Source organism: Mustela nivalis, assembly GCF_964662115.1.
Source record: "Mustela nivalis genome assembly, chromosome: 9".
Taxonomy (NCBI): Eukaryota; Metazoa; Chordata; class Mammalia; order Carnivora; family Mustelidae; genus Mustela; species Mustela nivalis.
Genome location: NC_139028.1, coordinates 114,279,725 through 114,307,219, shown reverse-complemented (window position 1 = coordinate 114,307,219; position 27,495 = coordinate 114,279,725). Strand labels below are relative to the sequence as shown.

The window sequence follows — 27,495 nt, the reverse complement described above, 5'->3', positions numbered from 1 at the left end:
AACTTTTCAGCTGTGGGTCTTTCGGACCACCCAGGTATTGTCAGTTTAGGTTGTAAACCTAGTCAGGCAGGCTTATGGGCAAAAATTCTCAGGAGAGGTTTTCCTCCTGCTTCTACCTCACATTAGACTAGAGATAAGCAGTTGCCCTGCTGGTTTTGATGAGATTTCCAAGAACCAGCTTTTAATTTTGTTGATTTTCTCTACTAATTTCCTGTTTTCAATTTTATTGATTTCTGCTCTAACTCTTTTTTCTTTTCTTTACTCCTGCTTACTTTGGATTTATTTTGCTCTTTTCTTATTTCCTAAGGTGGAAAGTTAAGTTATTGATCTTAGATCTTTCTTCTTTTTAAAAACATGTGTTCAGTGCTGTACATTTCCCTTTAAGCACTGCTTTTGCTGCATCCCACAAATTTGGTAAGTTATGTTTTCATTTTCATTCAGTTCAAAAGATTTTTAAATTTTTCTTGAGCTTTCTTCTTTGACTTGTGTGTTATGTAGAAGTTTGTTGTTTCATTTCCAAGTATTTGGGGATTTTCCAGCTATCCTTCTGTTAGTGATTTTTGGTTTAATTACATCTTGACCAGAGAGCGATGTATTCTTTTGATTATTTTAAATTGGTTAAGGCATATTTTATGGACCAGAATGTGGTCTGTTCTGGTTATTGTTCCATGTGAGCTTGAGATAAAAAAATGTGTATTCTGTTATGATTGAAGTAACTCCCTAGAAGTCAGTTGTTGACTGATGGTTTGCTGGGCTCAACTATGTCTTTGAAGAGATACTATAGATAAAGATTGAACAAAGAACAGAAAGAGTTGAGAATTAAAATAATAGAATTTTAAAAACAGTTCCAGAGAAGAGCAGAAAGATAAAAATCCCTCAGACAGACAGTGTAAGAACAGAGAGAATTAAAATAGACGACCAATCCTGTTCTCTCTGGAATTAACCATTTATCAGGTGCTGGGTTTAATGAGAATTCCAGAGTGAACAGAGACAATGGGAAGAAATAAAACAAGTGTGTAGAAATGAAGGATATACATCTCCACCCCACAGCACAACAAATAATGACACACAGTAAGGCACATCCTGACATTTCAGAACCTCAGAGAAAGAAAAGGTCGGGAGCAAAAATGGTATGGAACTTCTCAACAGCATTACCAGGAATCTGAACCTGGACACAAGGGAATAACTGCCTTAAAAATGATTTTTTAAAAAATATTTTTATTTGTTTATTTATTTGACAGAGATCACAAGTAGGCAGAGATGCAGACAGAGAGAGGGGGGAGGCAGGCTCCCCGCTGAGCAGAGAGCCCAATGTGGGGCTCAATCCCAGGACCCTGTGATCATGACCTGAGCCGAAGGCAGAGGCTTTAACCCACTGAGCCACCCAGGTGCCCCAAAAATGATTTTGGGTGAAATTATTTTCAACTTCTAATTTTATGACCTGCTATCACATGTGGACGAATGGAATAAAGATTTTTTTAGATCATGTTTAAAAACTTTAAGTCTAGTGACTTTTTAGAGAAGGTACTTGTGGATATGCTTCACCAAACGAGGGTAAAAGAACTATGAAAGATGAAGACACGGGGCCCGGGAACCAGAGGATCTAGTCAGAAATGCTCTGCCGCAGTTTTAGGGAGCGAACAGTTCTTACTGAGGCAGAGGATGAAGGAAAGTGTCCAGAAAGAAAGAACTGTGAGACTGGATGCGGGAAGAATGAACAATTGGTATATACAGAAAACGAAGCAAAGGAAAGAAAAAAAAAAGGCTATTGTTAACTCCATGAAAAATTCAAAAGTAATCTAATTGTCTCCCAATTTTTGACTCTTCAGTGAATAACTTTCACATAGTAATATAAATAGCAATTGAAACAGTGCGTATTAATTTACCTAAAAATTGGGGCAGGAAGGGAGCAAGGTCCTGTCACCAGGGAGCTGAAGGCTCATCTGTTACAAGAGAGCCAGCAGTGTCTAGAATGAAAAATCAAGCAAGAGTAGTATACGCAGGGCGCCTGGGTGGCTCAGTGGGTTAAGCCGCTGCCTTCGGTTCAGGTCATGATCTCAGGGTCCTGGGATCGAGTCCCGCATCGGGCTCTCTGCTCGGCAGGGGGCCTGCTTCCCGTCCTCTCTCTCTGTGATCTCTTCCCTTCCTCTCTCCTACTGTGATCTCTCTCTGTCAAATAAATAAATAAACTCTTTAAAAAAAAAAAAGAGTAGTATACGCAAATATATATATATATATATATATATATATGTATTTTTTCATTTTTTTCTTAGAATAAGAGCAGGGGGCAGAGTAGGAATAGAGGGAGAGAGCTTTTTCTTTTTCTTTTTTTTTTTTTTTTTAAAGGATTTTACTAGAGAGAGAGAGAGAGAGTGAAAGAGCTCAAGCAGGGGGAGGAACAAAGGGAGAGGGAGAAGCGACTCCCTGCTGAGCAGGCAGCCCGATGTGGGGCTTGATCCCAGGACTCTGGAATCATGACCCAAGCTGAAGGCAGATGCTTAACCGACTGATCCACCCAGGCGCCTGGGAGAGAAAGAATCCTAAGCAGACTCCTTGCTCAGTGTGGAGTGTGACACAGGCAGGGCTCGCTGTCCGACCCTAAGATCGTGGCCTGAGTCAAAAATCAAGAGCTGGATGCTTAACCAACTGTGCCACCCAGGTGCCCTGAAGCATATTTTAGAAGATTTTATTTATTTATTTATTTATTTATTTATTTGACAGAGATCACAAGTGGGCAGAGAGGCAGCAGAGATAGAGAGAGGGGGAAGCAGGCTCCCTGCTGGGCAGAGAGCCCGATGCGGGACTCGATCCCAGGACCCCGGGATCATGACCTGAGCCGAAGGCAGAGGCTTTAACCCACTGAGCCACCCAGGTGCCCCGCTGAAGCATATTTTTTTTTTTTTAAAGATTATTTAGTTATTTATTTGACAGAGAGAGATCACAAGTAGGTAGAGAGGCAGGCAGAGAGAGAGAGGAGGAAGCAGGCTCCCTGCTGAGCAGAGAGCCCGATGTGGGACTCGATCCCAGGACACTGAGATCATGACCTGAGCCGAAGGCAGAGGCTTTAACCCACTGAGCCACCCAGGCGCCCCACTGAAGCAGATTTTTTAAAATAAATAGCTAATGGGGTGCCTGGCTGGCTCAGTCAGTGGAGCACATAACTCTTGATCTTGGGGTCGTGAATTCAAGCCTCACGTTGAACTCAGAGAAATTACTGAAAAAAAAATAAATAAATAAAAGCTAAGAGAACTGAAAATGACTGTAGCAAGGGAGCAGTCGTGGGTAATGGGCAGAGGCTATTTTCTTGTAAACTAACTCCATAGTTCTATTTTTTAGAAAAATACTTTTTACAAAGATACCAACCCCCCTCATCCCCAATGTCGACAGCCTCCAGAAGCTCTGACTAGTGAGGGCCCTGGGTGGCACCACCGCCCTGGTTTCCTGCTGCTCCACCCGTCCACAGGGATACAGTTTGCACAGGTATGTCGTATCACATCACACAGACTCTCAAGAGGCACTGGGCTTTGGAAGTTTCTCCACTTTCCTCATCATGAAAGAGCTACGAACAGAATCCAGATCAGACTTTCTGTTCCAAGTTCACACAGTCATCCCTTGATTGGGGTAGAAGAGAGTCTACGGTCACGTGGCCCGGCTCACAAACCCTGCGAAGAGCTAGCCCCGGCCCAGAGATGAGGGGCTCATTTCCTCCTAGGGCAGGTCTTTCCAACTCTGCTAAGCTCCCTCAGGAAGTTCTTCAGGTTAAGCTGAAATCCCTCCAACTGACCGTGACACTCCGTTTCTCTCTCCATTTCTGGGTAAACCGCCTGCTTGCTCCAGCCCTTGGCTCCATCTAGAGAGCCCTCACCGTTCCAATCCAACTGATCTATGTCTGCGGGCGGCCAGACTGTGCACAGAGGAGGGGGATGGGCTCTCTCTTTGGTCCAGACCTCATGCTTTTTCTTTTTCAAGTAGGCTTCACACCCAGCACGGATCCCAACGCGGGGACTGAACTCCCCACCCTGAGATCAAGAGTAAGATGCTCAACCGACTGAGCCACCCACGCACTGCCCCCCCCACCAACTTGCTTCTCTTAACCTGGCCCCAGAATGCATTCCTTGGAAGGGTTAGGGGTGGGCTGTGAGCTGTGGACGCCAATCTCTCACTGGTGTCCTGGACACAGAGGCCATTGCCTGGGCACAGCAGTTAGGTTGGGGCCCTTGGTATCAAGGGCCAGAGCTCTACAGTTATCCTGTAAAATATCTCCTTTCTGCAGTTGACTTATTTCCCCTAGAGGGGCTGCCCAACTCCCAGGATGCCAGAGCTAAATCTGCTCTAACTGCCTCCTTCTACATGTGGGGAAAGCAGCCCGCAAGGGATCGGTTCCTTCCCACACACCTGACATGTCTACCACATGCGAGGCTGCTCCTGGTCAGAGAGAGGAAGATCCGGGTCCTCAAGGGGCAGGGTCCTGGCCCACAAGTGGCTCGGGGTGGCCCTGCAGCACCAGCCTTGCAGAGGGCTGAGAGGTGGGCCAGGCAGACCGGCCAGGGCTCCAGGAGGCCCCGAGGGCCAGGACTGTGCGTCTCTGGTCCTTGTGGTCTAAACATGTGCCTTTCCTCAAGGGTAAGCCGCACTCCGCGCCTCCGGTCCATGCCTCCCCGCTCATTCTCGCACCCTACCGCACTGCCCAGTGAACTTCCCACCTACATGACTGATCTGGGCTCCAGGGCACAGAAGAGCCTCCCGTGCTCTTCTGGGCTTCTGCCTCCCATGCACCTCCCCAGGACCCCAGAAACACCCGTGCACCCTAGCCCCACCTCTGCTCTAACTGAGCCTTCTTCTCCTGGGATGCCCTTTCTGGGCACAAACATCTGAATCAGGATAGCAGCTGTGTGGGCTCCAGAAGCCTGGTGGGGACGGCGGGGGTCGCTAGCTCCCTGCACGGGCCCTCTATGCCCTCCTGCCCCAGTTCCTCCCGTGGGTATTGTCACGAAGCATCACAGGCCTTAGACCTTCATTGAGCCCAAATTTCTGGAAAGCCCCCTGCGGGGAGCGAGCCACTCCCTGGGCCCCCTGAACAGAACGAGGAGGGCCCTTGTTCAGCTCACAAGGAGAGATCAGAGCACAGTGATTTGCCTGTAATCTGAGCTAGGTGTCAGTCAAGCCTCTAGAACCCCAGGCAGCAACAGGGGGCTCAGTCTTGCTCAAGAAAAAGCTTCTGATTATCCCAGGTCAGGCCGTAGCCAATTCTGGCCTCGACCTGCAGCCACACACGAGTCAATGTGTCTAAGGAAAGCAGCGAAGGAGAAGGCTGGGCCTATGCCCCTCCTCTCGCCTTTACCGCTTCCGAGATCTTCCTTCAGCCCCGGGTGTGATTCTGCAGCAAAGCGGGGAGATGGAGGAGCGGCAGGCGTCCAGGGGGCAAATGCCTGGGATTTCCCGAGGGGAAGGAGCTGAGCCTCCTGGGGACTCACCGACCTGCTTCTACAGGTCACCCAGCAGCCAGGGTGGGGAGAAACGAGACACATGGGAGAAGGAAACTGTAGCCCCAACATTGGGGAATGGGCCTGGGGCCACTCGCTCCGCCCAGCTCGGTGCAAGGAGCTGTACTTCCTGGTCCTGATTCCGCAGGGCTCTCTCAACACCAGTCCAGGGGTCAGGCGGCTGCCAGCCCCTCGCTCACGGGCATGTTGATATGGGCACTCAGCAGCGGTGCGCTCTGGCCTTCTCGAAGCACCAGCACCTACAGAGCAAGTGCCCGTGGCAGGGAGGCCCCTTGTCCTCCCTGCTCCCTGCAAACCCAAGCCTGGCCTGGTCTGCATTGGCCCCTGTCACAGGCGACCAGGGCTCTGTCAAAGGGGACTGGGAGGCTGCAGATAGCCACCCTGACCCGGCCGCCACCCGGGGGCCTTGTCCACCTCGGTCTCACTGGCCACTTACCTTGATGATGTCTGAGATGCCCTTGTCACTGAGACTCTCCACAAAGGTCTCCAGCGGGTAGCTGAGTCCTGGCACCAGCAAGGGGACCTGAGTTTGGCGACACAGAGGGCAGGAGATCAGCCCTCGTGCGTGGACAGTGTCTGCCAGATTCCAGGGCGCTCTCACGCCTGCTACAGAAGCTGTGTTCGCTGTAGCCTGAATCTGGGGGGCAGCACGGGCAGGGCAGGGCGAGCCCCATTCACGGGGCACGGGGTCCAGGGAAGGGAGGAGATGCTCTAGGGCCACAAGGATGTCCGGGATTAAACCCAGACCCCTCGACTCTCAACCAAGTCCCGAAGTCTTTCTTGGGTTCTGGTCCTCCCAACTTAGGGTCCAATCTGGACCCGGCGGGAAAGCAGGCCCCTCACTGTGGAAAAAGGTCTCCTTGGGGCAGAAAGAAGCTCCCATTCCCACTGCAGATGTGGCTGCAAGGCAGGACGGGCTCGGGGATCCCAGCACCAACAGGTTTCCGAGAGAGGCACAGCTGGGAGCCCGAGTCTAGCTGTTCTCTCAGAACCTTCTGTGTGGCTCCCCGAAACCTCTCTCAGGCGGGAAGAAAAGCAGCAGGGCATGTCTTGGGCATCCCCCCCAGAGGCCTCTGCCTTGCCCCAGCCTGGTCTGCGGCTGCAGCGCCCGGGCAGCTCCCTCACCACCGATCTGTGTGGGTCTGCGGCACCTCCCCAGGCCCCAGCCCGGTCTTTCTCACTCCGTGTCTCAGTGAGGCCCGGTACTACCTTGAAGAAGGCCCGGGGCAGAGCATAGAGCACCTCGTTGTACAGGAAGCAGACCAGCAGCCCCAAGATGGGCCGGGCTGCTGACGTGTTCTGCAGGTGAAGCGTGAGCTTAAAGGTGGGGCCCAGGCCCTGAACCTGTGGAGAAGGTGGAGTGGGTGGAGAAAGCCCTTAGAACCGGCAGCCCTGGGCGCTGGATCCCACATGCCCTGCACTCCAGCTTTCTCACCAGTGTCCTCGAGTCACCTTTTCCCACCTGCTCTGACGCCACGGTCCTGCCCTTCATCCAGGGCCCCTCGGAAGCCCAGGAAGCCGGCTCCTCTTTGTACGGGGACCAGCAAAGGCCCGGAGAGGGGAAAGGGCTTGGTGCAGGCCACTCAGTTGTCAGAGGCAGAGCCGGCCTGGGGACAGAAGCCCCAGCTCCCACCTGTGGCCTCACCACCGTCCCTGCCCGTCTTCCCAGGCTGTCCCCACTGCCTGCTCTCGTCCTATGGTGGCCACAATGACTTCTTTTTCCTCCCTCTTAGTCTCAGTTGCTCTGCAGCCTTTTTTCCCCTCCCCCCCCTACTTCCTTTAGGGAGAGAGAAATCGGAAACCCGGCTGGGTCAGGCAGCACACCTCCGGGACTCACTGAGCCCTGGCCAGAGCCCAGATGACCTCGCGGTCACTTGTGTCCGAGTGCAGGGCTCCTCCTCCTGTGCCTGGGCCAGTCTCAGGACTTCCCCTTCCGGCACCAGTCAGTCCCGACACCTCAGGCTGCCCGCGGGTACTCGAATAAACCGCTTTGTTCCCCGTCGCCTGGCTGCGAGAGTCCCTCCAGTGCCAGGAAGAAATGTCCCTTAGTAGCCATTAATGTCCCTTAGCAAGCCACTACTTGCAAAGCCTGGCCCAAATCTAGGGGCTTGTGTGAGGCACAGCATGGGCCAAAGGAACTGGGGAGTCTGGCCCACTCTGCAGCCCGCTGAGGAAGAGGCAGCACGGCAGAGAGGAGAGAGGGCGCCCGCTTGAAGGAAGATCGAGACTTGGTCTCTGGGCCTTCGGGGCTGAGACGCAGGCACAAGGCCTCGTGGGCTCTGAATTGGCTCTGGGGCTGAGGGGTTCCTACTCACCCTTGACCTCTGTCCCTCCAGCCCTGAGGTGGCCTGACCACCCTCCCCCCCACCGGGGTGTTCACTCACCACAGCGTGCAGCTTGAGGGGCTCCCGGGCCGTCACGGACACGGGGTTCAGGCTGGACTCGAGGGCCTGCACATAGGCACGGGCGGCCCGGAGGCGCAGCAGGTAGAGGTCGGTCTGGAAGGCCCGGTGCATGGCTGAGGACAGGGACACAAAGGGCTGGTGCCAGAGGTCAGGAGGGTAGGAGGGGGCAGGGGTGGGGGAGGGGGTCCCCCGCGTGGGCGGCCGCTCAGACGCGCGAGGGGAAGGCCGGCTCTGCGCGCCAGGGAACGTGGGGAAAGGGAGGACAGAGGGGACATGGCCTGGCCTCCCGGTGACACAGGGCGCTGTGGGCCACACGCGGCTCCCTCCTTCCTGACTTCCGACCACCGCGCTGCCCTCACGCACAATCCCGGTCTCCCGGACCGCGCCCGCGATTCTGCCCGAAGGGCTGGTGTCCTCTCGAGTCTCGCCCTCCATCCGCCTCCTCTGAGCAGCCCTGACGTCCCACCGACACCTCACCCTCAGCACCGTGCAAACCCACCTCGTCTCCCCCCACCCACCAAGTCACCCAGGTCCTGCCCTCGAGGCTCGTCATTTGCCAAGGCTGGAGGCCTCTCCCTCAAAGCCGGCCGCGGAGTCGGCGCTCCCTCTCTTCCCGCTGGGAATCTTCCAGACTTCGCATGCTCGTTTCCCAGGCTGATTCTGCTCCTCTCCTTGTGTGCTGGGCCTTCTGCCGCTCAGAAGTTCTCCGTCTTTACGGTAGCCCACCATTAATCTTTCCTTTCTCCTCTGGTGCTTTTATAATTTATTTTAGTCTACCCAGAATCAATGTGTTTGGTTTGAAGTAGAGTTCTGTTTGGTTTTTCTAGAACCAAATTGTCCTAATCATACTTTTTGGACAGTCTCTCCTCTCCCCACTACTCTAAAACAACATATATGGACCTTCCACTTGGAGGAGGGTCCGTTTTTGGACTTTCTAGATGTGGCCCGGATCGGCGACAGTTCCCGTAGTCCCACCACTGCTGCCGATTCCTACAGCCTCACAGATCATTCTCCTGACGGCCAGGTCCCCTCATTCTTTAACTCCCCCCTCCCCCTGCCAATTCTTAGATTTACTCTTAAAATCAACTGGTCAGGGGCGCCTGGGTGGCTCAGAGGTTAAGCCTCAGCCTTCAGCTCAGGTCATGATCACAGATCGAACCCCGCATCGGACTCTGCTCGGCAGGGAGCCTACTTCCCTGTCTCTCTCTCTGCCTGCCTCTCTGCCTACTTGTGATCTCTTTCTGTCAAATAAATAATAAAAATAAAATTAAAAAAAAAAATTAACTGGTCAAGTCCTCAGAGTAAACCCTATTGGGATTTGCCCTGTAACATCGCTATGTTCCTAGATTAATTTTAGAAGCTATTAAGCTATTAATCAACAGCTTTAGGCATCAGGTCCTGCTACACTGAGCCTTGCGAAGTCTCATCATTGAAATATTCCGGTAGTCTTTTATGTTCTGGAGAGTTTTGTAACTTTCTTTCTTAGACTGCCATTTTCTTGTTAAGTTTATTTCTATGGGTTTTGTTGCTATTGTGAATGGAAACTCTGCATTATATTTTCTGAATGGTTACTGTTGGTATAGACCAAATTACTGATTTTTTGGTATATTTTACACTTGGTTACCTTACAGAACTTCCTAATTATTTCCCAAATGTTTCAACTGCTTCTCTTGGATTCTCTAGGCTATAATAGCCTGCTAGCTCTTTTATCCTCTAATTTCTCCCTTAAAAGTATAAGCAAGGTCCCTTTATGAGACAGAGCTGGCTGAGTTACTGTATTTTTCTGTTTGACATCCTTCCCAGCCCCCACTACCTAGAATCGTCCAAATATCTTAGCTCTGCACTCCAGGCCCCTCGGAGTCTGCTCTGACCTGACTTGCCAGCCTCTGCTCTGGTCACCTTCTGCTTGGGTCGCCTTCCTGCACGGCGCCTGGGACTACATGCAGACACTCCTTGGATCCAGGTAGCGTCTTGTGCCTGAATCGCCCTTACCCACCCTTTCTGGTGGGTGGACTTGTAATCATTTCAGGGTGAAGTCCAACGTCAGCTCTCTCTGAAGCCTCTCCCAGGCTCCCAGGCCAACTCCCTCACTCCTGTGAGCCCCACCAGAGACCTCTCCTATACCTCCCATGCAGCATGAAATTAGCAAGGCGGACAGAGCTCCTCAGGTCGGGCCTAGCCTATTTCAAGGCACTGGCAGACGCTGGGCATAATCCCAGGTATTGGATGAATGGAAGAATGATGCTAGAGCAGGGAAAAACCGAATAGGAAAAGGAAGAACCCTGGTCCAGTTCTACCTCTCTCGTAAGAATTCCTGCATCTGGAAGCAACTGTTTTCTCCTCCGCATTGATAAGGCGCAAGCCTTCACCCCCGACATCGTCCACCTGGAGGGAGGTACTGCAGACAGGCTGCACCTCCTCGGCTCTCTCTGTGCTTCCGGAGACCTGCCTGGCTGCCCACGTCTCCCAGGGCTTAGGGAACCCAGGTGGGTTCACTGTTTCTTGCTGCTTCAGAGCCATGAAGAAGGATGAGAAAAGACCTAGTCTGAGTCTCACCGGTGCCAGCCTCCCGCTCTCGCAGTGTCTGATCCACATAAAGCCGGGTCTTTCGGGGCACACTGAGTTTCATCGCCTGGGCTGGTGGGGGGCCCACCTCACCTCCTGCTTCCACAAACACTGCCGTACGCTTCAGGATCTTGATGATCAGGCCACCGCCTGGGGACATGGACACACAGGAACAGGTCTATCCTTCCTAGTTCTACCCAACCTTCCCGGCCTGTCCTCCCCAAGCAATCTGCCTCAGATAGAGCCATTTCTGTCCACATCTGTTTTCCTGCTGAGATTCTGGGTTTCTAGAAGGAATACAGTGTGTCTTGACAGTGTCTTTTCATTCATTCATTCAGCAGTTACTTATGGACTGTGATGTTCCTGGCATTGTGTAGGCTCTGGGGAGATTGGGGGTTGCTGGAGACACTGTGTCTGCAGGCCTTGCTTCCAAACGCAGGCCTGGCTGGGCGTCACAGCCACCTCTTCCTTCCCAGGATCTGGCCCATCACCTTGGCGCCCAACTCTAAAACCCCTGCCCGGCCTGAGTCCGCTCACCCCGTGTAGTCATGATGAGGGTGTTGTCTTCCCGCCCGTAGCGGCCGAAGCAAAGGCTGGTCACTGCATCCTAGGATGGAGACACCAGCGTTTGGGGGGGAAGATAGCTTGGAGAGGAGAGCAAGACTGGAGTGGGGTGATAAGGCCGGGAGACCCCAGATATGAGATAATAAAGAGATGTCCGGTAAGGCCTGGGGCAATAAGGCCTCCCAAATAAGCCTTGTATTTCTCACTGCCGCAGCCACGGTTCCAGAATAAACGTCACTGCGCTTCTGGGGTCAGCTTTCTAATAGGCCCCCAGCCTAGTGTTTCTCCCCAGGCTGTCCTTCACACTGCTGCCTTTCAAAAATGTGATCGTGTCTATTTTCTGCCAGAAAACTTCCAGTGGCTTTTATGCTTCCCGTTAGAACAATCCAAGGCTTTCCACATCTGACTCCAACCTGCCTTTTCTGTTCTCCTCTACCATTCCCCCAAACCCCACCCCCCCGTCTCCCAACAGCCTGCGGTCCAAACCAGCTGCTTTCAAACTTGACACTGTGACGTAGGACACTTTATATATATCTATGTGCAAGTTCACATGTGATATACTCTGAGCTTTCTTTCTTCTGCTGCTGGTTGTGACCCATTAAATGAGTCGAATAAGTCACAACTCAGTGTTTGAAAAACTCTGGTCCAAACTCATCAAACCACCTGGATTCCTGATCAAAAATACTTATACCTCTCAGCCTTTGCTCATGCTGTTTCTGGTCTAGAAGTTTCTTCCTCCATGTACCCACTTGCCAAACTGTTTTGAGGCCCAGCAGAACTGTCACTTGCTCTGGGAAATGACTTGCGAGTTCCACCCCATGCTCCCCCATCACCCCAGTCACCAGGCCCCCTGAGCTCTGTCAGTCCTCTGCTTGGCTTTAGTCTTGCTTATATTTGAATTAGCTGTGTCTCTGGTTGGCTGTCACCTCAGATTATAAATTCCCCGAAGGCAGGATTTAGACATCATTTTATCCCCAGAATACAGTGAGTTATGCTTATGAGATGCTCAACAAATGTTTCTGAAATACATCAAGGGACACCTGGGTGGCTCCGTTGGTTAAGCATCTGCCTTTGGCTCAGGCCATCATCTTGGGGTCCTGAGATCGAGCTCCATATCAGGCTCCCTGCTCAGGGGGCCTCTGCTTCTCCCTCTCCCTCTGCCCGCCTCCCTCTGACCCCTGCCTCTGCTCATGCTCATGCTTTTTTTCTCTCCAATAAATAAATAAAATCCTTAAAAAAAAAATGCATCAAAAGTCAAGGTCATCAGGTGGAGAAGGATCAGGAGAGGCAGCCAAGAAGCCCCAGAGGTGGGAAGCAGGGCCAAGAGGAGTGAGCAGCTCACCGGGGTGCGGATGACATTCAGCAGGGCCTTATCATGGTAAATGCGGACTTCTCCATTGGCCAGTCCAGCCATGACGGCCTGCAGGCCCCGCGAGCGCTGCTCTAGGAGGTTCATGGTCAGGATGGCTGCTGGCATCTGCACTGTCCACAGCTTCTTACCCTGGGAGGGAAGAGCTTCTTAACTTGGGAGGGTTCAGGGCACGGCGTGGAAAGAAGGGGTGGCTGGAGTTGCAGGGAAAGGGACGCCAGAAGGAATCCCTTGCTGAAGGGGAACCAGGGAGACATACGTGGACGGGGTGGGGAAAGCCACACCTTGTGGGTGAAGCCATGCAGGCTCTCTTGGGTGCTGCCCACCACCAGGACCTTGTGTACCCGGACGAGCCCCACAGGCTGGGCACTTAGCTCGATGCAGTACTTGGGGCGTGTGGAGTCTCTGTGGGATAAAGACACACTCTCCAAGCCCCAGAGAAACCTTCTCTCCTTCCCTGGCAGCCCTCCTCTTTCTAAGCCTCACAAACTATCCCAGAAGGAACCTTGGCCCCAAAGTAGATGACTGTAGTATTATTTCCACCATTACCACTTAGCTCCTGTGTGACCTTGGATCACATAAAGTGTGTTTTCTTTCCCGGTCTCCCTGCTGCCTTCATTGCAGTGATCTGTGTGAGAACCTGGCCTTGAACAGTTTACCGTGAGTGGACCTTAGGCTAGATGAGGTGCTAGAGGAGGCAGTTCACCAACTCATCAGAAATGCATGCGAAGTCTGCTCTGTGTAAATGCCCTGTTTTCGGTTTCCTGGCTTCTGAATCTTAGTTTCTCTTATCCAGAAAGAAGGGGTAATTCCAGCCAACCAATCACAGGCTATGGCTCCCCTTTCTTCATCACCAAGTCTGATGATCATATCCCATCTGAGAGCCTCCCTCTGGTCTCTGGCCTCCTTCCAATCTACTCTCCAGCCAGCAGAGCAATCTCTTAAAAATATAAATGGCTCGCGTCATTCTTCTGATTAAAACCCCATAATAGTTTTCAAATTCTAAATCCGTACCATGTCCTAGCAGGGCCATGCACGAGTCAGACCTGGTCTCCACGCACCTCTTCCCACCCTCCTCCTTGCCCATCAAGCTTCAGGAGCGCACACCAGTATCTTTCCCATCCTGCATTTGCTCAAGTTTTCTCTGCCTACAACACATCTTCCCCACTTTTCGAACACGTGGCTCCTTCTTAACCTTCCACGTTATCTCCGCAGACGGGTGCTCACCGATCACCCTGGCCCCGCTATTTCTTCCCACTGAGCTTGTATTTTTCCTCCAAAGCACGCAGGGACTACATTTATACCGTTTAACAATACATCAATACATCCCTGATGCCTTACATAATGCTTAATACAGAGTGGGTGCTCAAAGATATTTCTGGAATTGGAAGACGAATGTTGTAAGGAATATCAACCTAATGCATAAAGACACGTTCCATACCTATAAAGCCAGACGGCAACAGGAGGCTATTTTTACTTCTTCCCATCTCTGGCGGTGCGTCTCATGTGTTATAGCCGCCCTGCCCAGTCTCTCACTTCGCCAGTCCCCATCACACAAGCCTCCAGATGGCCCCCTACGCACATGAGCTCAGCCTTCTCTGTCAAGTTCCCAGCTGGAGAGCTGCAGTGGAAAGAGCTTTTCCACTCCCGAATACCAGCTCCAAAGCCCCTAAAACCACCGGGGTTCTGAGATGCTCCTCCTGGCCCCAGAGACCACGATGCAGCTACCTTCTCAGGATATAGATGTTTCCGTTGCGGCAGGCGGCGGCGAGCCGGAACTCCACATCGAATTGGCCAGAAACCTCCAGGAAGACGGGCACGCTGGGTAGGCTCATCTGCAAAGGAGAGGCTCAAACATTCCAGTTTTCCTGGCGCTCCTGTCCTTCCTCACCTTGAAATAACTCCTCTGAGTGGGTTCCTTGTCCAAATTCCCAAACTCCTCAGTCACTGTGGGTCAGTTTAAGCTTATTCAGTTTTTCTGGAGGGAAACTCGGCAACATGCAGCAAAAGCTTTCAAGTCTATCCCCTTTGATGAAACACTGCCACTTCTAGGAATGTATCCTAAAGAAATATTTAGATGAGGATGCACAGAAATCTTTAGAAAAAAAGGAGGGGGTGCCCAGGTGGCTCAGTCATTAAGCGACTACCTTCGGCTCACGTCATGATCCCAGGACTCTGGGATGGAGCCCCATGTCACTACCTGCTCAGCAGGGAGCCTGCTTCTCCCTCTCCCTCTGCCCCTCCTCCAGCTTGTTCTCTCTCTCTCTCACTCGCTCACCCTCTATCTATCAAATAAATAAATAAATTCTTTTAAAAATCTTTAAAAAATGGCTGGTTTGGTTTTATATATACATATGGACAGACATTGATGGGCTACCATTATGTGAAAAGAGGTTACACGATCCTCTACCACTAAGTCATTTTTGTAAAAAAATGTATTTATAGGTTATATATCTGTGTCGCAATATGAAATTTCTGGAAAGACATACCAATACTTTAATAGTAGATTCTGTGGGTGGTGGTATTTTCTTGGACGTGTATTTTTTTCTTAATGCTTATCTATATTTTATGTTTTCTACAACATGTATTACCAAGAACTACGGGCAGGAGATGTGGGGGAACAGAGGGAGGGAACGCAGCCTGGGCCTCAGCTGCGCCCAGGGCCAGGCCCCACACTGACCTTGGTCAAAATGGTGAAGGCCTCCGGGTCCAGTACCAGGAGCTCCTTGTTCTCGGTGCCCAGCACCAGGCAGGACACAGCATCTTCGTCGGCCAGGTTCTTCTTTAAGGTGGTCATGGTGGTGATGACTGTCTGCAGGAGGCCTTCAGGAGTCACCCAGGGGATCCCCAAACGCCATCCCCACAGACACCCCCAGAATACCAAAGGAGGGAAGAAAGAAGGCAAAGGAGGAGGAAGAGCACCAGAGATGGGATGGATGTTTCATGCGCAAAAGCATTAATTGCAACAAATCTAATTTTCTAAAAAAGAGGCTTGTTTAGGTCAATTACAAATTTCCATTTGATCAAAAACCATGTAGTGACTTTAAAAATCACATTTTAGGGGTGCCTGGGTGGCTCAGTGGGTTAAAGCCTCTGCCTTTGGCTCAGGTCATGATCCCAGGGTCCTGGGATTGAGCCCCGAGTCGGGCTCTCTGCTCCTCGGGGAGCCTGCTTCCTCCTCTCTCTCTGCCTGCCTCTCTGCCTACCTGTGATCTCTGTCTGTCAAATAAATAAATAAAATCTTTTTTAAAAATAAGTAAAAAATAAAAGTAAAAATCACATTTTAAAGGAAGATCCAATGACAACCAGAACATTTCTAATGTACTAAGAGAGAAAAATAGGTAAAGCGTTATGTCAGTATAATCCTAGTATAGAAAATATCTGAATAAAAAACCAGGCTGGAAGGCTAAACTCATAAATACAAAAACTGGTTATCTCTGGACAATGAAATCACAGGTGATGTTTAATTCTTCATTGTGCCCTTCTAGAATTTCTACAGTGTGCACATGTTCCTTTTGTGATTGTGATTGGAGAAAAACAAAAGAGAAGAGGATGGTCCCTTTTTTAGGAATTTCTCCTATGAAAATAATCTAGCGGGACCAAAATACCTCTTTTGTAAGATAAAACTGCTCATTGTGTGATTATCTTTAAGATTAAAAGAGAGGAATCATTCTAATGCCTGGTGGAAAGAGAAAGGTTATAAAAATGTGGATAGTAATGGCGCCCAATTATATAATCATGACATATATATATCTTGGAAAGATTTCTTTCCTCCCCCAAACTGCATCTTTTAAGCAATAATTAATTTACTTCATGATTTTGTAAGTGCTCAAAGATATTGGTAACTGTGGATCCAAGCTGCTGGTCGGCAGGAGAGAACAGCGTTGGTCTAAGGCTTGCCAAAAACTAACGCATGCATTGGTCCATGCATTTGGTTCGAGTGGCTTCTACAGAAGGGGAGGGTTCTCATGAGGCTTTCTAAACCACAGAGAGCAGCTCTGGAACTGGACTGAGGGTCAGCCCCTAGGTCAGTAACCACCAGACTTTCATGAACACGTTCACCAATAAAACCATTAAAATCATAACTAAGAAAAACATGAAGTGAATAAAAGGGATACATTTCTTATCCAGTATACATGAATAGTTCCATAAACTAGGAATGGAATAATTAATAATCAATGAAATAATTAAGGGACCATTAAGAATAGAGTTCTTGGGGCGCCTGGGTGGCTCAGTGGGCTAAAGCCTCTGCCTTCGGCTCGGGTCATGATCCCAGGGTCCTGGGATCGAGCCCCGAATCAGGCTCTTTGCTCAGCAGGGAGCCTGCTTCCTCCCCTCTCTCTCTGCCTGCCTCTCTGCCTACTTGTAATCTCTGTCAAATAAAATAAATAAAATCTTAAAAAAAAAAAAAGAATAGAGTTCTTAAAGACTATTTAAATGCTCAAGATACACTGTTATGTACTCAAGGGAAGCAAATTATAAAGCATATTTATGAAGAAAATGTACCCAAATAGTAAGAACGAAGACCTCTGGGTGGTGAGATTATAGTCATTTATACTTCTCCTTTATACTTCTCTTTATTCACTAATGAAAACATATTACCTTTACTCTTAGGACAAGAGAAGTGATGTAAAGTTATGCAACTATATATCAATTCAAAGCTGCCACTGTCAACCGGACACGGAGAGGCGCCGCAGCTTTGTGACCGTATACGTGTGCCACAGGCCGGAAAGGAAACTGCAGAGCGATCTGAGTCGCGTTTGGTTGCAGAATCTACCACTGATGTTACATTGTCTTTTAAAAACTGTCCATATTTTTTTAGAGGGAAATCAAGAGAGAAGGGACGTTACCTGCCGCTTAATGGACTTGGACTTGTGCTGGCTCACGAATGCCTCCATTTCACTCAGCTCCAGCTGTAAAAACCTGTACGCAAAGAGAACTGGCAGGTGCATGGCCTGGGCTACTTTCCTCCACAGGCCACTCCTTAGCCACCCCTCCCCCCGGAGCCTCGGGAGCCCTGACCCCCCACAGGGCCCTTACCTGAGGGACTGTACAGACAAAGGCACCTCTGCCTTCTCCCTGAAAGGAGAGGGGCAACCATGGCAGATTTAGCGGAGGAACAGGACCCTGGGGGTCAGACGGAGAGCACGGGGATGCAGGAGAGGGGCTGGGGGCTGCGGGAGGGGTGGGAGGCATATGAAGGGGTGAGTGGGCTCTCACCGGATGCCTTCCAGCATCTCCTTCAGGGTCAAGGGGTCAATCCGGTCCTACGACAGCAAGGAAGAAAGGTAAGCCTGTGAGCTCCAGAGTCAGGCAGGGAATGAGGACTCAGTGGCTGCCTTTTTGCCTTCTTCTTCCCACCCCTGACATCACTTACCTCCTTGGCCTGGTTCCAAAGATCTTGCTCCAGGGGGTTTGGAGGCAGCTGGGGCAGGCTGAACTTGAAGTAGGGCCTAAGATTCTTATATACATACACACAAGGGCCTGAGGCGAGTGCTAGAGCGGGCGTCCGGGGCTCGTGTTGCTCCATGAGGAAGGTGGCGGCCGCAGCTGGCAGTGCAGGTAGAGGACTTTCAGTCAGCACTGCGGGTCCCTTGAGCACCTTCAGGCGGGGGTGCTGCCCACCGGGGCCAAGGTCCCCCACCACCAGCTGTAGAAAGAGGCTGGCTTATTCCAGGCTCAAGATCTAAAGACCCCTCCACTGACTCCCTTCTCAGGCTTAGACTTGTTTTATTTTTTATTTTTTTTTTTTTAAAGATTTTATTTATTTATTTGACAGAGAGAAATCACAAGTAGATGGAGAGGCAGGCAGAGAGAGAGAGGGAGGAGGAAGCAGGCTCCCCGCTGAGCAGAGAGCCCAATGTGGGACTCGATCCCAGAACCCTGAGATCATGACCTGAGCTGAAGGCAGCGGCTTAACCCACTGAGCCACCCAGGCGCCCTAGACTTGTTTTATTTTATTTTATTTATTTATTAGATTTTAAAAATGTTTTTGGGCTTAGCCTTTTTACTGGTGCACATTCGTTCACTCACACACCAGTGCACCAAGTCAGGGGCAAGGAGATTTTGTAATAAGGCTTGCAAGACGTGTGACCTTGGGAAAGCTGATTAAACTCACTGAGCCTCAGTCTTCCCACCCGCAGGAGGGGACTATCTACCTCATGACGCTTGCAGTGAAAATCAAACGAGGTAATGAATTACGGAGCCTGGTGAGTGCTAGTGAGGAGGGGGTGGCAGACAATGTTTTCATTATTCATTCAGCAAACATTTCTTCAGAGTCTGCTCCACGCCAGGTACTATTCTGGACAGTGGAGGGTGGCTGAAGTCAGTGGGGTGCTCGAAACTCCTATCTGGGCCTATGAGGCCTGGTTTCCAGATGGGAACCGAGCCAAGGAAACACAAGCACGCACGCAGAGTACGATGTGCTGTGTGGACAGACAGGAGACTCCAGCTCCTCGGCCTCTCTTTTCCACCTTCTAATCCACCGTCCAAGCCACTGTGGCTGCCACGCAAGCCCATTCTCTCGAGTGAGGCTTTCAAGGCCTCTTCGATCTGGTTTCCAGCTTCTTTTCCATCACCTTGCCATCCATGCTAAGCTCCAGCCAGAATGCGGGCTGCCACAGAATGGCTCGATTCTGACAATGCTCAGTGTGCCAGGAGCCACGCCAGGAACCCCATGCATCCTTTCATTTAATCCTTTCAACGATTTATGAGACAGATGCTGTAATTAGCCCCATTTCGCAGATGGGGAAGCTGTGGCTCAGAGATGGTAGGTAAAAGTCACTCACGTAAGTGGTAGAGCTGGGACCAGACTCTAGGTTTGTCCCAATCAGTGGTCTTAACTACTATTTTATATTGGTTTCCACTTTCCAACTCCAAATGTACTCTTTCCAAATATGCTACAAACTTCTAAGCCTCTGTGCCTCCACTTGTTCTGTTCCTCTGACTGAAATGCTTTTCCCTCCTTCCCTCCATACCTTCTTCATCCATTTCACTCATTCTTCAAAACCCAGTTCACTTATCACTGCCCCCTGTCACCTCCAGACAGATCTCACCATTCTCTCCCTGCTGCTCCCATCCTTTCCGTATTTTTGTTTTCAGCATCCACTCGTTTACTCCACAAATATTTACTGAGGACCTAATGTGTGCCAGGCACTAGGGCAGATGCTGGGAATCAACAAACTAACCATTAAAAAAGTGATTACACAAAAGCAGCTTATGTTTCATGCTAGTTATTGAGGCTGCGATTTCTCTATACACCCAGTGCCAAGCAATCAGTCACTATTATTATCTTGATATTGACCAATCAGTCAATATCAGGGGTAAACTGAAGCCAGTGTCATATCTCCTCCTGACAGTGTACTGATTCATTTCTTAGTTTAGTGTCTGTACAACGCGTGACACAAAATTGGGGTTCGCTGGACGCTTGCCAAATTGCAGAATGCTTTATGGACTGGAATTTGGAGGCAAAAGTCCACCGAATTCTACTGTACTCACCATGAAGGATGTGATTCCAGAGCTATCTTCTTACAGCCCAAACAGCATGCCCACTGTGGGTTCACTGCCCACCACTGAGCAACAGTGGAATAAACACATGACCGGGAATGTGACAGGCCCAGGTCTGCCACTTTTTACAAATTCACTAAGTTTACTTATCCTCTCTGAATCCATTTTCCCATTAACAAATTGGGAACAAATAATATCTATGTATGGGAAAATGCTCAAAGAGGGTCTAGCCCGGGAAGGGATACTAAAATAGGTTAACTTCCTTTCTTTATGCCCCAAATATTTCACAATCTTAAAAAAAAAACAAAAAAACCTGTACCTTTAATTTTTAAAGTAATTAACATTTCATTTATCTTTTTTTTTATATTTAAAGATTTCATTTATTTATTTGACAGAGATCACAAGTAGGCAGAGAGGCAGGCAGAGAGAGAGGGGGGAGGCAGACTCCCTGCTGAGCAGGGAGCCCCATGCGGGACTCGATCCCAGGACCCCGGGATCATGACCTGAGCTGAAGCCAGAGGCTTAACCCACTGAGCCACCCAGGCGCCCTTATCTTTATGTTTTAAATTAAACTTAAAATTTGACGTTTTTATTATGGAAGGATTCAGACATATACAAAAGCAGAGAGACTCATGTAGTGAACCTCCAAATACCCAGCTTTCAGCTTCAACAATTATCAGCTCATGGCTAATCCTAAAATCTATGCTCTTTCAATAAACATAAAACTCCCACTTTCCTCTCTTCTCCTTTCTCTCCAGATTCCAATGCCACACCCCCAACCAAGGGATGTGCCCGTCCAGCAAAGAATTACAAGTCAACGAGATTAAGAGGCTTTGTCTTAGTAGAATCCCCAACAGCATTTTGTTCTGCTTTCCTTTGTGCAGTCCACTATGAAATCAACAGGTTCTCTTGACTACCCACATAAAAATAACATTGCACACTAAATGTACTTTTTCAGTGTACACTTGGGTTCCAGATTATGCTGAACTCTTCTGGAGCCATCAGGAAATGTCAGTTCTCACGCTCCCCCACGCCCCCCCTTCTCTTTCTGCCGGGGTCAGGTGCTTACCTTGTACTCCCCATCCCCGTGCAAATCTGCCAGCGCTGGAAAACACAAAAGGGCCATAAGCCAAAGTTTCCCAATCCCTGAGACTTCGCTACAGAGCCGTTATTCCGCTCCATCTCCTGGTCGCAGAGACTCACCCAAGCAGGCGGAAAAGGTATGGATGTTGGCCATGGGGTCGTAGTGTGCGTCCAGCCATTTCGAACTTGCCTCGTTGCTGCGACAGGAGGGGAAAGAGGTGGCGGCTGAGTCCCAAGGGAGGGGAAAAAACACTTTGCGGGATCTAGTCTCTGAGCGTGAGGTGTGCAGGGGGCTCTGAAATGGGGGTACAGACGCCTGGGGCCAAGTCCAGGCTCCTCCAGAGACTCACTGAGTGACCTCGAGTCACTCACACAAGCACATTCATTCACTCCTCGGGGCTCAGTTTCCCTATTGGTTCCCTAAGATCCCTTCAAGGGCTGCCAGCGCTTTTCGAGAAGCGAAGGAGCCCAGATCCCGGGGTCCAAGCTCCCCTCTTTACATCTGTAGGAAAGGCGGCCTCGAGGACCCCAGCCTTCACCTCTCAGCTCGGCCGCTGTCGGAATCCGACGAAGACGCAGCAGCCATCTTTGCAGGCGTCGCCTTGGTAACCGGCTCTGGCCAGCCGCCGCGCAACGCCCAAAAGCGCCCGGGCTCTGGGAAGTGCGCTGGGAGGAGCACGTTCAAAGGTTCCGGGCGCTCGGCTTTCCTGCCCAGGTCTGAGAGGCCACCAGGCAGGCGGGGAATGCCGGCCTCTTAGCTGGTTGAGCCGGCTGAGGCGCAGTCCCTCATCCCAGATCGTATGGTTTCTCTCTGCTCCTTCCCAGCTGGAACCGCTGGGCCCTGCGATCTCTGGATTATTGGCAGGACCCTCTCGCCTGGAGAGCAGCCCTTCTAGTGTCCCTGAGAAGTGAAACTAATCCCACACCCCTTTATCCTCACGGTTAACCCGGCTGTAAAGGGGGTATGATCTTTCTTCCCATCTTATTCTACAGGTCTGGGTTCAGAGAAACAAAGCACAGGGTTGAGAGATTAAATCCTAGGATGGACTGAAATGGAGAGTTTCCGGTGTCAGGGTTCCTGGAATATTTTTAAATACAGGATATGCCACAAAGGAGGACTGTAAAAATAGTGCCACGTTCCTCCTTGTGCCTGTGTCTCATCCTTTAGAGGCGATATCAAAATCCTGTTGTAGAGGGACCCTAAAACTGACCTTCCCCAGGCTTTGATCCCTCTACCCTGCTGGGAGCAAAAGAGAAGTGAGGCAAGGATTCACACAAATCGCAAAGATGGTCGTTGTTTCTTGTGTTTATTTTCTGGTTATAAAAGCAACACATGAAGAGCACTGGATTGGGAGGCATTTTGAGTCCTGTAGCATCTAGACAGGTCGCTTCTCAGAACTTCCATTCCCTCATCTGGGAAGCAGGGCAAGGAGCTGGGTGGGCCTTGCCTACTCTACCAAGGGCAGTGCAGATCAAATGAAGTAACGCAGGAGAAGCGCTCGGGACACTGGAAAGTGCCGACAAACGGAAGGGGCTAGTGTCACCACCCTCGGCTGAGGTAGCACCAAGGTCCAAGCTCCAGCTCCTCCCCAGCACACCCAGGAAAGGGGGGGCTACTTGTGGCCCTGATTTGATGGAGTTGGGGCAGTTGTTGCATAAATCTGTCTCAAGCCTGGCCAGATGGGTTCTCACTGGGGAACCTCCAGAAGCGGGCATCGGCTGTGGCCAGCTGGATGAGGACCTCCTCCAACTCGGGCCCATCCTCTGGGAAGCGCTCAGAGAAGGATCGGATGAGGCCAGCAGCCGAGGCCTCGTACTCAAGAAGCTGCACTTCTGAACCTGCAGAGACGGAGAAAAAGCAGCAGGAAAAGGTCTTAATAGGAAGCAGATAATCACAATCATAACCATAGGAGCAGGTGGTTTTTCCTGACCTCTTACCCTGTGCCAAAATGTGCTCAGTGTTTTATTATCTTATTTAATCCTTGCAATAACCCTATGAAGAAGGAAGCATTAAAGGGGGAGTATGCAATGAATTGTTACATTCATTCGCTCATTCATTCACTTAATAAGTATATACTCTGGTGTCATATTAGGTTAGACAGACGGTCCTTGGCCTCCGGTGTGGAGAGCCATGCAATAGATGCAAGGAGTCACGTATGCGGAAGTACCCGGGTTTTGAGGAAGCGAGACTGATTGGCTGACGGCAGACATGGGTGAGCCCGTGCGCACTGCATGATCAGGGAGAGGGGCGCGTAACTAGAGCGGTGATTGGCCGAGGCGGTGGAAATATATAGTGGGGAGATTGCCTGTAGGAGAGGGAAGAAAGCGAACTAATAAAGAAGCTTGCCACGCATCACGTCTCCGGGTCGTTCTTGCAGGCCGAGAGCGACACTCCGGGAGCTTACAGTCCAACAATTGTTTTCTCTCTGTCTACTGTGGGACTTTGGGCAAGTTTCACAACCTCACTAAGCCTCACTTTCCTCATCTGTAAAGTAGGGGTGAACACAGTATGTCCTCTCTCAAGAAGCTACCATGATGGGGCACAGTAATGCCTTGATGAACACTCGAGCACTAGCTACCAGTAGCACCATTCTCTTGAGCACCCAGCAGAGCCAAAAGGGTACCCACTGAACTCATGGGCTGTTCCAAAGGTCGCCTGAACGCTCATAGGAAGCATTTCCCTCCAACATGGTTCCACTACTCCACCCACTCACAGGCCCTGCTGTGCTCCGTGGCCCTGTGGGGTATACGTGGCTAAGAGCACAGCTTTTGGATTCAGACAGCACACGTTCAAATCCTGGCAAATGCATGGCCGCTCAGTGTCTCAGTTTCCAACTGAAATATGGGGGCAGTAACTTCCTCCTGGGGTCGATGAGTTCATCCATACAAAGTTTTACCCAGTGACAAGCACACAGACGTCCTCAAAATTCCTTGTCATCATCACCATCATCATCCTCATACCTCTGAAAACCCTACCTGCTCTACAGGCTTAGTTTAACCACTTCCTCATCAGAACCTTCCCTGATTCCCTCAAAGGTGAATGGGATCTTCTCTAAGTGTTCAGACCACTGTTTGGGCCTCTTGGATGCTTACCAACACTCCCTGGGTGTAATCATTTCTCTCCAGGTCTTATTCCTAATGGACTATGGACTACTTGAGGCAAGGGCCTGGGTCTGATTCATGTGTCCATCCGCAAGGGCCCACAACAGGGCCGGGACAATCAAAGCGATGATGTTTTAATGAGCACTTACTATGTGCCCAGCATGATTTGTCCATTTCCTCATTTGACATGCACTGAGCAGCTTGTGTGTGCCAGGCCCTATGCTAGCTACTTGCTGGGGATGTGCTGTTCCCGCTAATGTAGAAGCAAAGCAGACGGGAAAACAGCAGAGTGATGGTGCATCAAGGGATTGCTTTAGGAGAAGGGGTCAGGGACAGCCTCTCCCAGGAGGTGTCACTTAAGAGAGGCCAAAATGACAGGAAGGACAAACCAAAGACTGGGGGAGGACTGTGCCCAGCGGAGGAGACAGTGAGTGCAAAGGCTGTGGGAGCGGGCCAAGCTCAGGGGCTTGGAAAATGGAAAGACATGAACCTGGAGGGAAGTGAGCCAGGAAGAGGGGTCCCTGAGTCCTGCCAGGGGTCAGGACCAAATCCCCTGGGACCTCTGGAGTGTAGCACAAAGAGTCAGAAATAAGCCTCGCAAATGTGTTTTCCTTGCTAGTAGGAGGTTAACTCTTTCTCTTAACCTTCACAACTGCCCGTGACTATGGGAGCGAGAAGCATTCTTTTTTTTTTTTTTTAAGGTTTTTTTTTTTTTTTAATTTGACAGACAGAGATCACAAGTAAGCAGAAAGGCAGGCAGAGAGGGTGGAAGCAGGCTCCTCTGAGTGGCTCGATGCCAGGACCCTGGGACCATGACCCGAGCTGAAGGCAGAGGCTTCAACCCACTGAGCCACCCAGGCGCCCTGCGAGAAGCATTCTTTTTTTTTTTTTTTTAAAGATTTTATTTATTTATTTGACAGAGAGAGATCACAAGTAGGCAGAGAGGCAGGCAGAGAGAGAGGAGGAAGCAGGCTCCCTACTGAGCAGAGAGCCCGATGCGGGACTCGATCCCAGGACCCTGAGATCATGACCTGAGCCGAAGGCAGCGGCTCAACCCACTGAGCCACCCAGGCGCCCGCGAGAAGCATTCTTAATTTAACTCTAGGTTCCTCCAGTAAAGAGCCATAAGCCTCGAGAGATTTTTGTCTCTGGGCCTCAGTTTTCTTAACTGTAAATTGTAAACTGTAACTATCTCATTGGGTTATGGTGAGAATTTGTTTTATTTTATTTTTGTAAGTGAGCTTTATGTCAATGTAGGGCTCGAGGGGCACCTGGGTGGCTCAGTGGGTTAAGCCTCTTCCTTCAGCTCAGCTCATGGTCTCAGGGTCCTAGGATCGAGTCCCACATCGGGATCTCTGCTCAGCAGGGAGCCTGCTTCCCCCTCTCTCTGCATGCCTCTCTGCCTACTTGTGGTCTCTGTCAAAAAAAAAAAAAAAAAAAAAGTAGGGTTCGAACGCAGGACCCCAAGATCAAGCGTCACATGCTCTACTGACTGAGCCAGCCAGGTGCCCCCATGGTGAGGATTCAGAGAGTGAAGCCACGGAGAGCAGTAAGAGCTTGAAGGACCGACCTCATTCGGGTTGGTTGCAGCCTCACACCCGCACATCAGCACACAGGCTTTATGGACAAAGACAAGGTCACAGCACAGCTCTAACGCTACCTGTACCACCTCGGCTGAGGTGCCTCAGTGACAGGCGTCAGGAAGACGGATCAAGAGAGAGGAAAGTGAATGCAGCAGGGGGCTTCTAAGACAACAGGTCCAAGTGCAGCCTGGCCAGGGTCAAGGCTTTGGAAACAGACTCCTCACTTGAGAAGGGGGCGCATGGGGCTGCTCATCTCTCTCTTGGGCTCTAGAGAGTCACACTGTCCCCTGAGTTCCACCAGCCTGCTGGGCTCCACCTCCTGCCTGCCCCTCACCTCGACTCCACACACCGACAGGCCTCATCCTCCAGGACTCTGCCTGGCCTCCCCATGCGCCTGGGGTCGGTCTCTTCCACTTGGCCTGCAAAACTCCGGTTGCTGTCTTATAAACAGCACGGCCCTGTGTTGGGGGGCTGGTGGTAACAGATGCTAAGGTTTGGGCCCTAGGTTTGGGCATGGGGAGGCCTTGGGCAGGGAGGGAGAGAGGCAGAAGTCACCCCAGGTAGCCTTTCCTGAGCCCTGGGATGGGTTCCAAGCCTCCTTTGCCCATCAAAGGGAGCTCGGGGGTCCTTTTACCTTCAAGGCGAGTGTTGGGCTGCACGATGAGCTTCCGAGATTCCTTACGGAGCAGGACTGTGTCCCTGAGGGTGAGGAAGCACTCAGGGGGTGCATCAGTGACCGCTGCATACCCCTCATACAGGGCCCGGCCTCCAGCCACATCTCCTGTGGACTTCAACACCTGCAGGAAGGCAGAAGGAATTAGTGCCTACGAAGGGCAACTCTCCCCGCATCCAGGGGGCTTTGCCAGGGGCCCCAGCCGCTTGGGTCCACCTTGGAGAATACCTGCTCTCTCCATATAATTGTGCTTATTATAGGAGAAATACAGATCAAGGGCTTAGCTCCTGGTAAGGACCTAGGAAAGCGAAGCTAGTGTTTCTCATTTGAATTTCTCATTTGAACTGGAGACAGAGAAAGCATTACCATCATGCTCTTTAAAAAAAATTTTTTTTTCACACGTACTAAATATGTAGTATATATATAGTAGGTTATAATATGTAGGTTGTAAAGAATACTTAGGTTATTGAAAAAAAAAAAAAGACACCCATATAACTAGCACCCAGCTTAAGAATTAGTTCCCTCCTTTTTGTAAATTAAAAAAATCTTTTTAAATTTTTATTTATTTAATTTTTTTTTTTTTTTTAATTAAGTAGGCTCCATGCCCAATGGGGGGCTTGAACTCACAACCCTGACATCAAGAGTTGCAAGCTTGGGACGCCTGGAGGGCTCAGTCGGTTGAGTCTCTGCCTTCGGCTCAGGTCATGATCCCTGAGGCCCAAGATCGAGTTGTACTTGCAAACACCCCAAAGGCGAACCCCTTCCCAGGACAGGGGCCGCTTCTGCTATGCGCCACTCAGTTGTGCCACGGACACCCCGGGCGCCTCCTGACGGATGGAAGGGACAGATGCGGGTTTCTCCGGGAGAAGCCGTGGTCTACAGGACAGGTGGACGCTCCACCTTAGACAAGCCCACGCGCCCACGTCGCTCTCCCGAGGTGCTGCACAAGCTGATGCTCCCGGAGGCAGCGGCTGGCGGTCCTCACTGCTCTGGATGCCAGGCTAGTGCTGGCACTTTCCGTGTTTGCCAAGCTGGTGGGAATCAGGCTCACGTGGTTTCAGCTGTGCTTTCCTGATCGTTCAAGAGGTTGAACATCTTCCCAGAAGTTGATGCTTTTTTCATTTTCCTCTTTGGGTCATGA

The 27,495-nt window shown here is 50.6% G+C and overlaps 2 protein-coding genes across 5 annotated transcripts in view; both read right to left on the bottom strand.

Annotated features, from left to right (window-relative positions):
• Positions 1-2,674: 2,674 nt before the first annotated feature.
• On the bottom strand, positions 2,675-21,685 carry BBS1 (Bardet-Biedl syndrome 1). The gene is made up of 18 exons (XM_082748501.1): positions 21,536-21,685; positions 21,117-21,193; positions 20,983-21,017; positions 17,785-18,057; positions 17,628-17,674; positions 17,448-17,486; positions 17,258-17,330; positions 15,088-15,219; positions 14,136-14,242; positions 12,692-12,812; positions 12,381-12,539; positions 11,012-11,081; positions 10,466-10,624; positions 7,889-8,022; positions 6,714-6,848; positions 5,941-6,027; positions 3,045-5,743; positions 2,675-2,831 (listed from the first exon to the last, which is right to left on the bottom strand). Exons 1-17 carry the CDS (start codon positions 21,580-21,582, stop codon positions 5,657-5,659), a joined length of 1,782 nt encoding a protein of 593 aa, XP_082604627.1. The 5' UTR covers positions 21,583-21,685; the 3' UTR covers positions 2,675-2,831; positions 3,045-5,656.
• A 601-nt stretch (positions 21,686-22,286) lies between these two features.
• The window catches only part of DPP3 (dipeptidyl peptidase 3), a 29,985-nt gene continuing 24,776 nt past the window's right edge, over positions 22,287-27,495 (bottom strand). For all 4 annotated transcript variants that reach the window (XM_082748485.1, XM_082748486.1, XM_082748488.1 and 1 more), the window contains exons 17-18: positions 26,316-26,478; positions 22,287-22,835 (exon numbers count right to left, since the gene is read on the bottom strand). In XM_082748485.1, coding sequence (XP_082604611.1) covers positions 22,663-22,835; positions 26,316-26,478 — 336 coding nt within the window. In that variant the 3' untranslated portion in view covers positions 22,287-22,662. The remainder of the gene's footprint in view (positions 22,836-26,315; positions 26,479-27,495) is intronic.

What these genes read in the sequence shown, in the direction of transcription:
- BBS1 (XM_082748501.1), bottom strand. Translation starts at nt 21,582, where the DNA reads ATGGCTGCTGCGTCTTCGTCGGATTCCGACAGCGGCCGAGCTGAGAG. An exon ending in ACGGGGATGGGGAGTACAAG is followed by an intron (nt 18,058 to 20,982) that starts GTAAGCACCTGA and finishes CTCTTTCTACAG; the next exon opens with CTGGTGGTGGGGGACCTTGG. An exon ending in TGCCCCGGGCCTTCTTCAAG is followed by an intron (nt 6,028 to 6,713) that starts GTAGTACCGGGC and finishes CGCCAAACTCAG; the next exon opens with GTCCCCTTGCTGGTGCCAGG.